We start from the raw sequence: 13,119 nt of genomic DNA on the forward strand, positions 1-13,119 counted from the left end.
TAGCTTGCCTTTGAGCTCTCTCACCATGAACAGACAAGTCTGCAAGAAATCCGTCCAGGGCTTCTCTGTCTGCTCTGCCGTGGTCCCCAGCAGCAGCAGCAGCAGCAGCAGCAGGATGAGCTGTGTGGCCCGCTCTGGAGGAGCTGGCGCAGGGGTCTGTGGGTCCCGGGGCAGAGCAGGCGGCTTTGGCAGTCGCAGCCTCTACAACCTGGGTGGCAATAAGAGAATCTCCATCAGCGTGGCTGGCTCCCGGGCTGGTGGCTTTGGGGGAGGGCACAGCAGCTGCATCAGTGGCTGTGGAGGTGGTTATGGAGGTGGCATTTGTGGAGTCAGAGGAATGGGCAGTGGTTATGGAGGGGTTGGTGGCTTTGGAGGGACTAGTAGCTTTGGTGGGCCTGGTAGCTATGGCTCTAGTGTCTGCCCTGGGGGAATCCAGGAAGTGACCATCAACCAGAGCCTCCTGCAGCCCCTCAATGTGGAGATCGACCCCCAGATTGGGCAAGTAAAGGCCCAGGAGAGGGAGCAGATCAAGACCCTCAACATCAAGTTCGCCTCCTTCATTGACAAGGTGAGGGCAAAGCCCAGAGGTGTCCTGGAGGGGTTGGGCTGCCCAGGGGGATGGTATAGGAAGATGCCCACGGGACCTGCCAGGCTTAGAGGCAGGCGGTCCAGCTTCTTGTGCTGGTTCTTCCTTGGCCCCTACAGGACAGTCAGGTGCCTCTCTTGCTCTGCAGGCCCCGTCTTCCCAGCTGTGAAATGGGAGAAGGATTTCATCTCCTGATTTTCTTCTTGGGACAGGGCCCAGGAAAGTGAAGTGAGAGTCTAGGAATGCTTTTAGCTCTTTTTAAGAAAGGGACAGTAACCGTGAAATTGTTATAGCTAACTTTCAGTGACTCTTGAGGAGCAATTGCTTAGTAATCCAAACGAGCTGACAACCAAACCTGCATTAGGAGGAATCTCAGGACTGCCTTGCAGCGATGAGTGGCGGCAGCTGACTTACCTTCCAGATGACGCTATACTTTAGCCACATTACACCAAGCTGTCCACCCTCGGGCAGGGAAGGGTGTGCTGGGTGTGAAGTTAAACTGAAGTTAGCTGTGAGCTGAGTAACTGAAAGGGGACACAGTTAAGGAGAGTAAGAAAAATTTAGCACAAGTTAAACCTTGTTGACTATTTTCCCTGCTTGAAGGGAGGTAAAAAAGCTTTCCTTTAAAAGATGATGAGAAACACCTTTGTGCAGGCCTCCTTTAGGTGTATGCTGAAGGATTCCAACAGACTTGATGAGGGCTGGGTTTGTCTCTTAGTTTTGACACTTAGTAGCCACCTCACTTTGGGCAACTTATGTAAGCACTTGGAGCCTCAGTTTCTTTATCTACAAAAGGGGGATAACACTTATAGGTAGTTGTATGGGAGGATTAAGTGAGTTAGACTATGTGGAAACAGAATTCAGGAAGCACTCAATGTATCTCTTCCTCCTTTTCTAAACCCTCATCCTTCTCAAATTCCTGAAAAAACAGAGGCTCTTGCAGATTGGACAACCGGGTTGAGTTTCCACATATGGAACAATTTGGGTTGGATGACCCCACCTGCCCAACTCAAGAAGCTGACTCTTTCTGTACCTTCCCTGCCGCAGGTGCGGTTCCTGGAACAGCAGAACAAGGTCCTGGAAACCAAGTGGGACCTGCTCCAGCAGCAGACCGCGGGCTTGGGCTCCAGCTTGGGCTCCAGAGGCCTGGAGCCTTTATTTGAAAGCTACATCAACTGCCTGCGCAGGCAGCTGGATTCAGCTCTGGTGGAGAAGGGGAATCTGGAAGGAGAGCTAAGGAACATGCAGGACCTGGTGGAAGACTTCAGAAAGAAGTGAGGGCCCCAGCTGGGGAGTTTCCCCTCCTGGGGGATTAGCAGGGAGGTGAGGTCCCAACTGAGGATTTTTAACTGTTCCTGACTGTACCTTCAGTCAGGACTTGAGGATGGATTTACTGAGTATGTGAGAGGGTGAAGACTGAGACTTCCAAGTGGCTGATGATGCCAGATTTGTCAGTCTCCAGGCAGGGCCCTTCTACACCAGCCCAGATGGGCGACAGAGTCCTCCCAGAGTTCAAAGCCCTTTAGACTGGAGGGCCCTCCACACTTTACTGTACCAAGGCAGCACCCTGGAAGCCCATCAAAAATGCAGATTCCCCTGCTCTGGTCCTAGATTGTGAAGCGGTGGGTGGGGCAGGTCCCGGGTCCCAGGCAGACTGCTGTAAAGCGCTCTTCCAATGTGTCCAGCCCAGTCCCATTTCTGCAGCTTCAGTCAGCCCCCTCTCGCATGTCTGCAATTATGGCTGACATCCTCTGAGGCCTGCAAGAGGTAAACGGGACCTCTCAAGATGGGAAGGGAGCTCCAGATATCCCCGGGGGTAAGGACCTGCAAGAAGGGGAAAGCCTGTTCTGGGGAGGCCCCATTCCACTCCATGTGCACAAGCTTGTGGGCACCTGCTCAGATTAATGAAAAGAGAAACAGAGAGAACAGAGGTTGAAACAGCCAGCCTGAGCAAATACCTCTCTGGGCTTATCTGCCCAGGTGTTTCGTGATGTCTCTAGAGCTGGGCTCCTCGAAGTCTTCCCCTCCCCTGCCTGACACTCCTTGGCGTGTCACTCAGACCTAGAGGGAGGTGATCAAGGCAGTGGCCTGAGCTCTGAAAGGCCTCTAGGCAGGACTGGCTACATCAGTTTGGGGGTTCAGGGTGAAATGAAAACTCAGGGCCCTTGTCAAAAAATTATTAAGAATTTCAAGATTGGGTCAACAGAGCTTTAAACCAAGCATAACGACCTTCTGAACCCAGGACTCTGAGTAACTGCACGGGTCGCACACCCTTGAAGCTGGTCCTATCCCCTGGTGAGGAGATTGTGCCTGAGTTCTTAGGAGCCTCTTTTTTTTTTTTTTCCCAACTTCTGAAATGTCAGTGTCCAAATGTGTGGCTCTTTCTGTCCCAGGTATGAAGATGAGATCAACAAGCGTACTGTTGCAGAGAATGAGTTTATGGGGCTCAAGAAGGTGAGGAATCTGGGACAATGGGGACCTTGGCTCCCTTTCTGGGTGTGGAAGCCGCTGGAGGGAGAGCAGAGCCAACTTCTCTGGGGCCCTGTGACGCTATGCTCTGTGGGCTGTTTATACCTTTTCTTGCATTTTTGTGGAATGAGGAGTTTGATGAAGGCAGCTGCTCTGAGTATGTTGCTGGTGGGGACGACATCTTATAATGTGACCGATGAGCTGATTGGTGATGTGAAATAATAATGCAGGCTTTATCTATAGCATCGAATCAAGGTTTTCAGCCTCCCCGGATATTATTAATAAAAACAATCAGATACCACAAATACTGGTAGCTTGTGTCAGCCAGTCATCGTAAAGATGAAGTTGTGAGAAGAATGCCTTCTTTTCTCTTCAAGAGGCTGGGTTTTTGGTCCTACCTAACCAAAGTCACATATTGGATAAATGTGGTTTTGCTACCCTTACTGTGTACCTGGCTGATGGGGTTTATGTTTTGTCAAAGCCTTGGGATTTGATTGGCCAAGGCAATTAAAAGGAAGAAAACCACTTTTTCTTTTTTTCCAAAAAGAGAAGTCATAATTAGAGAGAGGAATGGGGGAAGGGGCAAAGAAGAATGATGAAGACTCAGAACAGTGCTGTGGGTGGAGGGGCAGCAGACGGTCACATTCCTTTGGGTTTCTGACTGCCCTCCTCCCTTCCTTTTGTTCAGGACGTGGATGCAGCGTTCATGAACAAGGTGGAGCTTCAGGCCAAGGTGGATGGTCTGACAGATGAAACCAACTTCCTGAGGACCCTCTGTGAGACGGTGATTCCTTGGTCGAGCCCCAGAGCCTTCTTAGCCGCATCTTTCCAAGCATGCTTCCCAAGTGTGACATCAGGGGACAGTCATGTGGCAGGATGGGGCTTCCTTGGTGGCTCAGTGGTAAAGAATCTGCCTGCCATGCAGGAGATGCGGGTTTGATACCCGGGTAGGGTAGATCCCCTGGAGGAGGGCGTGGCAACCCACTCCGGTATTCTTGCCTGGAGAATCCCATGGACAGAGGAGCCTGGCGGGCTGCAGTCCATGCAGCCACAAAGAGTCGGATGCAACTGAGTGACGGAGCACAGGCACGCACACGGCAGGACACTCACAAACCCAGCAGTGGGGCTCAGCTCTCAGCTCTGCTCCTCCCAGGCAATGCCAGCTTAACTCCTCACAGTTGCCTAGACCTGGCTCACAGGGCCAGGGTCCCTCTCTGTCCCCTACTTGTCCTCTGTAGTTGGCTCTAACCCTCTGGCTCCTAACCCAGTACCTAACTCAGCTCTTCCAGAGGACCCCTCCTTACTGCAGTCCTCTGGAAACCCACCCAGTAGGGTTCACTGACTGATACTTGCAGGCTGACAGTCTTATACAGGTGTTGTTCCTTTTTCCTTTTGTTTTGTTGTCTGGTATCCTTTAGGCTGTAGCCGGGCCTGAAATGCAAGCTGATATTTCTAACTCTCCCACTCTTGGCCCCTGTTGTGGGGGTAGAAGACTCTTCTTTATTCTCAGCATCTCTTGAGGCCAGAAGATGGTGAAAGTGAGCTCCATGTTTCCCACAGGAACTGACCCAGATGCAGAATCACCTTCATGACATGTCTGTGGTCCTGTCCATGGACAACAATCGCTGCCTGGACCTGGACAGCATCATCAATGAGGTCAAGGCCCAGTACAAGGACATCGTGCAGAAGAGCAAGGCCGAGGCCGAGGCCCTGTACAAGACCAAGGTGGGAGCTCTCCTCTGTTCCTGCACTCTAGCTGTAGGTCCACTGACCTCCATCAAAAGCGCTCCAACAGTCTGCAAAGTTGTGATGATGGGTTTCTCTTCTGTCAGCTTTGAGAGCTGGAGAACAAGGCCAGCAGGCATGGGGACGACCTGAAGAGCACCAAGAATGAGATCATGGAGCTCAACCGGATGATCCCGAGGCTGAGGGCTGAGATTGAGAATGTCAAGAAGCAGGTGGGTCTGGCCTGGAGGTCTTCCGGGCCCTGGGGAGGAGAAGCAACAGCTGGGCTTCTGCCACAGGCCTTCTCAGTCCTTTTGTGGTTGCCTATGGGACAGCCTGATCTCTGGGACACTCTGTTCTCCTCGATTCTCCTCCCCAAGGTTGAGGCTCCCTAAGGAGAGACGGTTGTCCATTCTGGTTTGCCCAGCAGCAAATCTTCCAACTGTAAGGGTGGCCTTAAACACTCAGCTCTCAGTAGGATCTTTCCTTAATGAGCTATTTATCACACACTTCACGTAACCTTGAAGACTAATTTGTATCACTAGAATGAAGTGATTAGGAAAGACAGGCTTTTAACAATCTTAAAAAGAAAGAACCACTCACCAGACTACCACCACCTTAACCAGCAAATTGGTGTTCCTTTTCTTGATAAGACATGAGTTAATTTAAAAGGGCCAAAAAAGAATGAACCAACTGTGAAACTGACTTCTGTTTTCTGAGTATGCGCCACTGAATTTCTAAGAAGGGGAGGAAGGGAAAGGGAGGAATTTCTTGGGTGGGTAAGAGACGTTGGAAAGATCAGTTGTTTGCTTTTTGGTCACTAGGCTAAACAGTCTCTTAACTCCCTCTTTGCTAGAATGCCAACCTGCAGAATGCTATTGCTGATGCTGAGCAGCATGGGGAGCTGGCCCTCAAGGATGCCAATGCCAAGCTCCAAGAACTGCAGGCCGCCCTTCAGCAGGCCAAGGATGACCTGGCCCGGCTGGTGCGTGACTACCAGGAGTTGATGAATGTCAGACTGGTCCTGGATGTGGAGATCGCCACCTACCACAAGCTGCTGGAGAGTGAGGAGTGCAGGTGAGGGGCTGGGGGGGTCATTATCCTCCAGAAGTGAGTCCGAGTGACCTTTGATAGTAAAGAAAGGGAACAAGGTTATAGGGAGAGGACAATAGGTAGGGAATCTCCTGAATGACAGAGTTGAGGATTCAGGCCCCACTCTCTCTCTCTCTATATATATATGTGCGTGTATATAGACAATCAAATTTATCTCACACTTTGATTTACCTTAGACATCAATATTGCATTACATATCTCTGTTGGGTGACAGAGGATAAGATAGTTGGATACCATCACTGACTCAATGGACATGTTAAGTAAACTCCAGAAGATAGCAAAGGACAGGGAAGCCTGGTGTGCTGCAGTCCATGGGGTTGCGAAGAGTCAGACATGACTGAGTGGCTAAACACCTCTGCTGAGCCTCACTATATGCAGGTGGAAGGGAAAGTCCTTTGGGCTTATAATAAAAGTTACAGTGCTGTCCGCCGGACCTTTCTTGGATGATGACAATGTCCTATACCTGTGCTATCTAATATAGTAGCCTTTGGCCACTTGGGCACTTGAAACCTGGCGAATGCAGCTGAGTTTTACATTTAATTTAAATAAAATAGCTTCATGTGGGGAGTGGTTACCATGCCGGGTAGCTCAGTATAGACAGTCCTGGAACACCCGCATCCCTGAGGCTGAGTCTATATGGGAAGGTGGCTGATACATACATACTCTGGAAAAATAACACAATACCAAGTAGCAGATAAGGGCTCAGCGAGTGGATGTCAAATGCCAAAGGGGTGTCAAGAATTGAAAAATCCTTCTAATGACTAGCTGCTCCATGAATCCTGTGTTCAGAGCCTCTGTCTTCAGGCAGCTCCCAATCTGATGGAGGAAGCAGAACTCACATGTGAGAAGAAAACTTAAGGATTTCTTGCGTCTCTAAGAAAAGGAGTGAGAATGCAGATGGCGCTGCATGCATTGGGAACTGTGGGGTGAGGAAGGAGAGCGACACCAGTGGGGGCCACACTGGCAAGGCATGCGGACACGTTCCGTGTCTGCTCAAACATGTGGTCATGCCTGCTCCGTGAACAAGAATGAGGCACGGGAAGATGGGGAGAGTGGGCAGGACATTTCCATCATGTGTTGAGTGTCAGCCCCTCTCACATATTATCCATCTTGAATAACCATTACTGCCACCACCACCCCAGGAGGGCTCACTGGGGAACGCTTCCCAGAAGAAGAGCGGTAGGAATAAGAAAGCCAGGCCTGGGTGAAGGAGGGGAAGGGCATAGCTAAGGTGGGAAGATGGTCTCAGCAGCGGAGGAGAGGTGAGGATGGGCTAATCAAGGGGGTGTTGAGTGATGAGTAGTGTGTTTGGAAGATGATCTGGGAAATTAATGAAAGATGATGGGAAGATGGAGAGACGGTGATTGGTGGAGCTGCTGGAAGCCTTACTTCCCTGCAGCAGCCCCCTTTCCTGGGGAGATCTGTGTCTGGAAACAGACTCAGAAAAGCCTTTCTTCTTTTGGGAGCTTGACCCCTATGAGGGCGAAAGGGAGGACATGGCTCCCAGGGTTATGAACCCTGAGCTCTTCGGCTAAGGACTCATTGCAGAAATAATCCTCATCTCCTCTCGCTTTTTAGGATGTCTGGAGAGTGTCAGAGCGCTGTGTGCATTTGTAAGTAGCCTTTCAGAAACTTTCTCCCTGGGATGCAAAAAGGGCAACTAGAAACATGCTGACTGACATTTGGGTGGGAGAGCCTGGCCCATGCAAGGCAGCCAGGCCACCAAGTGTCCAGGGTCTCAGGCCACACTACTCTGCTCCTAGTGGAACTTGGCCAACTGGCAGGCCAGAGCTGAAGCCCCTGTGGCCCCAGGGCATTCCCTGGGTTGGAGAACCAGAAATTCCTGTGGATACTTCTGGCTCTTATTCCTGGGGAAGGGGACCAGAGGGCCAGGGCTCACTCCTGCTGTTTACCCACTGAGGGCTCAGAGAAGTCGAGTAACTTTCTCTGAGTCACACAGCCAAGCAGGGTTGGGGTACAGGCCCAGGGCTTGAGCCTGAGTCGAGCGCTTGCTTTCCTTAGCGGTGGTCAGCAACGTCACCAGCACAGGCACCAGCCCTGGTGGAGGCCGTGGGGGATTTGGAGGGGTCACTGGTGGCAGTGGCTACAGAGGCGGTGGCGGCAGCAGTGGCAGAGGAGGGAACAGTGGCAGCTGTGGAGGAGTCAGCGGCGGCAGCGGCAGGGCTCCCAGGCCTGCAGCGACGGGAGCAGTGGCTCTGTGAACCCGAGCAGCGTCCAGAGCTCAGGAAGCCCTGGCTACAAGTCTGGCAGTGGGCGCCGCACAACCATCTGCTTCACTCAGACCACCAGCTCAAACCAGCTTTGCAAGTGATCCTTTGGGGGGCCTAGTCTCCACGCCCACTGGTTTCCCCTCAGCTTGGGACAGCACTTCTCCCCTCTCTGCTTGACATCAACAAATGCCAACCCCAACCTTGCTTTTCCTCAAGCTCCCGGGGGAAGCAGTTGAACTTCCTGGCTCCTCCATCCCCAAGGCCTCTCCTAGGCCTGGGAGGTCCAGCTGCTAGCCTGGGATGATGATGCCCCGATGCGCCCTTGTAAAGGCCCCTGACTTTGGACAGCAGCACCTCAGCCCAGACAAGTGTGGGTCTTCCCAGCCTGGCCTGTTCCCGCCCTGGCACATCTCTCTTGGGAGTTGATGGTCTGAGGCTGGAATGTTTCAGCCCCTGCCTGAGGAGGGCAGTGCAGTGGTGCTGCTGCTAGAGGGTAAATGGTTAAGATCTCCAGACTGTTGGTTCTCAGGGTTCCCGCTCCACATCTGGACATCACATCCTGACTCACCTCTGGCACCTTAATTCCCTGAGCTGTGGATTCTCTGCTGATGGTTGTTGTACTTTCTTTTCCCAATAAATTGCACTGTATTTCATATTCTGGTATTTGGCTTTCAAAGAGTCACAGAATAAACCAAGGTCCAAGAATAGACAGAAATCAGGTATGGATGGATCTCCTAGGTTAGTAGTAGCTGTAAAGGACACTGCATAGTCTTGGCTTCTCCTCTATCCATTTGATTGTGTTCTCGTGATAGGACTGGTCAAGAGTATTTATGTTGCTTCGGTGGGGACTGCCCACTCCCAAGGAGGCCTTCCCACTCACCCCTTGCCCCCACTGGGCCTCTTAGACCCAGTCTTGGTAAAGGAGTGTTTTGCAGTTCATCAACGTAATAGATTCCAGTGGGATTTGGTTCCCTCCAGGTAAGAGGCAAGGGTTTCCCTGGTGATTCAGATGCTAAAGAATCAGCCTACAACGTGGGAGAGCCAGGTTTGATCTCTGGGTCAGGAAGATCCCCTGGTGAAGGGAATGGCAATCCACTCCAGTATTCTTGCCTGGAGAGTTCTGTGGACAAAGGAATCTCACCCATGGGGTTGCAAAGAGTCAGGCACAACTGAAACACTAATACTTTCACTTTCTTTCAGGTAAGAGGCAGAAGTGCTACACGAGTGAGGCTCACACCAGATAGATGTAAAATTACAAGTGGGGAAGATGCGTGTCTACCCTTACACCAACATTTCCCAGTCAGTTTCAGAAAGCTGAATCCCAGACCCAGGAAGGATCAGGGTAATAAGAGCCACTGATAGAAACCAGAGACTTGAGAGAGTCTGTGGAGATGGCAATTAGAGTCTCATTCCTTTCCCCACCTGCCAAACCAATCCCTTCTGCAGGCCTTTAAGTGTGATAAAACTCTGGTTTGTAAGTCACTGTAAGTCATGCATTACCACCCAGAAGTGAGATCAGAGCTGGACTAATAAGGCAACGGTACATTTGTCTGATGGTCCAAGGAGATTACCAGGAGATTGCTCAAGGTTCATGTTCTACAGCCTGATCTGATCTCCTATGTTCACCCCAAGTATAGCAGCTCTGGAGAAGGAGATATTTCAAAGTTCCTACACTTGAGAGTTCGGTAAATCTATGCCCATCTTTTTAAGGTCTACAGGCAGGAGGTAGCCCTCTTTCTCATTTATCCCTGGCACAGCTCTGGGGATTTGGGGAGCAGGGCAGGCCATTCTGGATTATTGCTCTTACTGGTCCTTTAGAGACATTCCAAGGAACTTCACTAACCTTAGGAAAACACCCCAGATGCTCTGCTCCATGTGTTGCTTAGTTTACTGGGAAGAGTCCTGGATTAAACCAGCTTTTCACTACACTGGAGCAGCAGGGTTGAGGGTGGCCACTGCAGTCTCTCTCTCTCTCTCTTTAAACTTTTGTATTGGGCTTTGTATATTGTATTTTGTACTGGGCTTCCCTGGTGATGTAGACGTTAAAGCGTCTGCCTGCAATGTGGGAGACCTGGGTTTGATCCCTGGGTCAGGAAGATCTCCTGGAGGAGGAAATGGCAACCCACTCCAGTATTCTTGCCTGGAGAATCCCATGGACAGAGGAGCCTGGTGGGCTACAGTCCACGGGTCTCAAAGAGTCGGACACGACTGAGCAACTTCGCTTTCACTTTCACTATAGCCAATTAACAAAACACTGGGAGTTTCAAGTGAACAGCAAAGGGACTCAGCCGTACATATCTGTGTATCCATTCTCCCCCAAACTCCCATCCCATCCAGGCTGCTGCATAACACTGAACAGAATCCATGAGTCTCTGTAGTCTCTTTATCCATCTACTCCACGTGTGAACATCTTGGTGTGGTGTGCTATCTCAGGGCCCCGCACAGGGTGTGGGGCACTGAGTAAAAGTTTGGTGGTCAATTGAAAGAATGAATTGAAATGAATAAGGAGAACAGAACCTCCCTCCTCCCAAGAAGATGGGATAGATCACACTGCAAGGCAGGATGGAGCTGAAAGTTACAGTGAGGACCTGCTGCTGCTGCTGCTGCTGCTGCTAAGTCGCTTCAGTCGTGTCCGACTCTGTGTGACCCCATAGACAGAAGCCCACCAGGCTCTGCCTAGGACCCTCTTATGAACTCTTTCGAAAAGAGTTGGCAGAGGGGGCTCTTGAGGGAGGTAGTGAAAGACTGGGAGAGGAAGCCTGGAGCCGGCCTGGGAAGGAGAGAGAGTTTGGGCCACATAAAGGAAGGACAAAGATACAGGGCAGATATCCACACCAACTCCCAGAGAATTCCAGGACTGGCCTCATGTCCCATGTTCTTGACATAGACTCGGACTAAACCATGTGATAGTGGGGCATGGACGCTTTCAGGGTGAGGGCATGATGTTTCAGGCCAGAGTAGGGGTGGAAGAGGGTGGAGTATTTCTAAGTCTATCGGAGGCTGGCAATCCTGGGCTTTCTGAAACTTCAGGAGTCCCTCAAATTCACCTCCTAGTTGAAGCTAAAGCTGTTTGTCTTTGAAAGAAGCCAGGGTGGGTAGAGTAGGTATTTACCCATGTGGAATGGTCAGAGGGTGACAGGATACTTGAAATCCTATCAGTTATACCTTTAGCAGTGAATTTATCTCCTAGTGTTGATGCTTTTTTCTCCATTCTTTATTGTTAATTCTTTTTATCCTTCACTCTTCACCCTCTCCTTCTAAAGATCTTCTCCCAGATTAAAAAAGGAACGTGTAGCAAAAATGCAAAACATTTAACAAAGCAAAAAAAGGAAAAGAAAGATCATCTGTAATTCTACCACCCTGTAATATTTACCTTTGTGTAATCACGTGTGTGCACACACACATATGCAAAAAGCACAGGTCACTACACTTTAATATGGAGAGTCTTACAATACATACTGCTTCATAACCTGGTTTTCATTTACTCTACTGTGGAATTTACTGAATAACATCTTTCTATACAATAAATATAGAAGACTGAATGCCAAAGAATTGATACTTTTGAACTGTGGTGTTAGAGAAGACTCTTGAGAGTCCCTTGGACAGCAAGGAGATCAAAACAGTCAGTCCTAAAGCAAATCAACCCTAAATATTCATTGCAAGGACTGATTTGAAGCTGAAGCTCCAATACTTTTGACACCTGATATGAAAAGCCAAGTCACTGGAAAAAACCCTGATGCTGAGAAAGATTGAAGGCAGGAGGAGAAGGGGACGACAGAGGATGAGATGGTTGAATGGTATCACTGACTCGATGGACATGAGTTTGAGCAAGCTCTGGGAGACGGTGAAGCACAGGGAAGCCTGGTGTGCTGCAGTCCATGGGGTCACAAAGAGTCAGACATGACTGAGTGACTGAACAACAACAATACAATAAATATGATAGAAGTCATTATTTTTAATGCAGATTTTAATTTTTACATTAAAAAAACAAAAGGCACACATTGGGAATTAAACTACTATTTTTTTTTTCTATCTAGAGGTGTGATATACATGTTTTCTGGTCTGTAATATTCTACCAAACATTTTCCTAAACCAAACCTAGATGGAAGATCAAAAATCAAAGCTCCCTTCTTTCTCTGGCTGGGTTAGACCAGTAGAACACGATTTTGATAGGAAGAATAGACTTGGAAGTGCAGAGCTTGAAGAATCACATTTTAATCAAACCTGTCCTCAACCCAGGACTTCCCAGGTGGTGACAGTGGTAAAGAATTTGCCTGCCAATGCAGGAGACATAAGAGATGCAGGTTCAATCCCCGGGTTGGGAAGATCCCCTGGAGGAGGGCAGGGCAACCCACTCCAGTACTCCTGCCTGAAGAACCCCATGGACAGAGGAGCCCGGCAGGCTACAGTCCCACAGGGTTGCAAAAGAGTCGGACATGACTGAAGTGACTTACTACCACAACCGCCACCATTCCCAGCTAAACCTGAAACTAACCAACTGATTTATACAGAAGGATTTTAAGTAAACTTGCACAAATACACTTAATATACTATAGAAAAGGATGTCTTTTAGTGTACTTACAGAGTACAGCATATATTCATTGGCATCAGGGAAAGTAGTAACACCAGGGAGCAACATCATACTGGTAACACCAGTAACACCATCATAGCACTAACACCTAAAAATGACAAGCACCTAATACTTAGATTTAAACTGGTTAATCACAGAAATTATAAGATCAAATACAATAGATGAATTAGAATATTCATCTACAATTTTTCTCCAAAAATTATTCTAGAAAAAAAGAAGTTTCTCTCAAAACACGGTCTATATCAGAACTAGAAGACAGTGATAGAAGAACTGCAAACAAGACTAAGAAGTTGATTCTCACATGCAGCTTTTGGATAAAGGAAATCTTCTCCAGTCTATTTCCACAGCCAAAACTAGTTCTAATTTCCCCATGATGGCAGGCAGAAAACAGAGTTTCAGAACTC

At 49.3% G+C, this 13,119-nt stretch overlaps 1 protein-coding gene across 1 annotated transcript; it reads left to right on the top strand.

Moving 5' to 3' along the window:
• The first annotated feature begins 25 nt into the window (after positions 1-25).
• Positions 26-8,225, top strand: LOC138436307 (keratin, type II cytoskeletal 2 oral-like). The gene is given in 10 exon segments (XM_069581945.1): positions 26-568; positions 1,634-1,860; positions 2,980-3,040; positions 3,744-3,839; positions 4,616-4,780; positions 4,888-5,013; positions 5,637-5,857; positions 7,472-7,506; positions 7,916-8,073; positions 8,076-8,225. Coding segments are annotated over 10 exon segments (1,782 nt in total).
• Positions 8,226-13,119: the final 4,894 nt, after the last annotated feature.

This window comes from Ovis canadensis, chromosome 3 (genome assembly GCF_042477335.2).
Source record: "Ovis canadensis isolate MfBH-ARS-UI-01 breed Bighorn chromosome 3, ARS-UI_OviCan_v2, whole genome shotgun sequence".
NCBI lineage: Eukaryota > Metazoa > Chordata > Mammalia > Artiodactyla > Bovidae > Ovis > Ovis canadensis.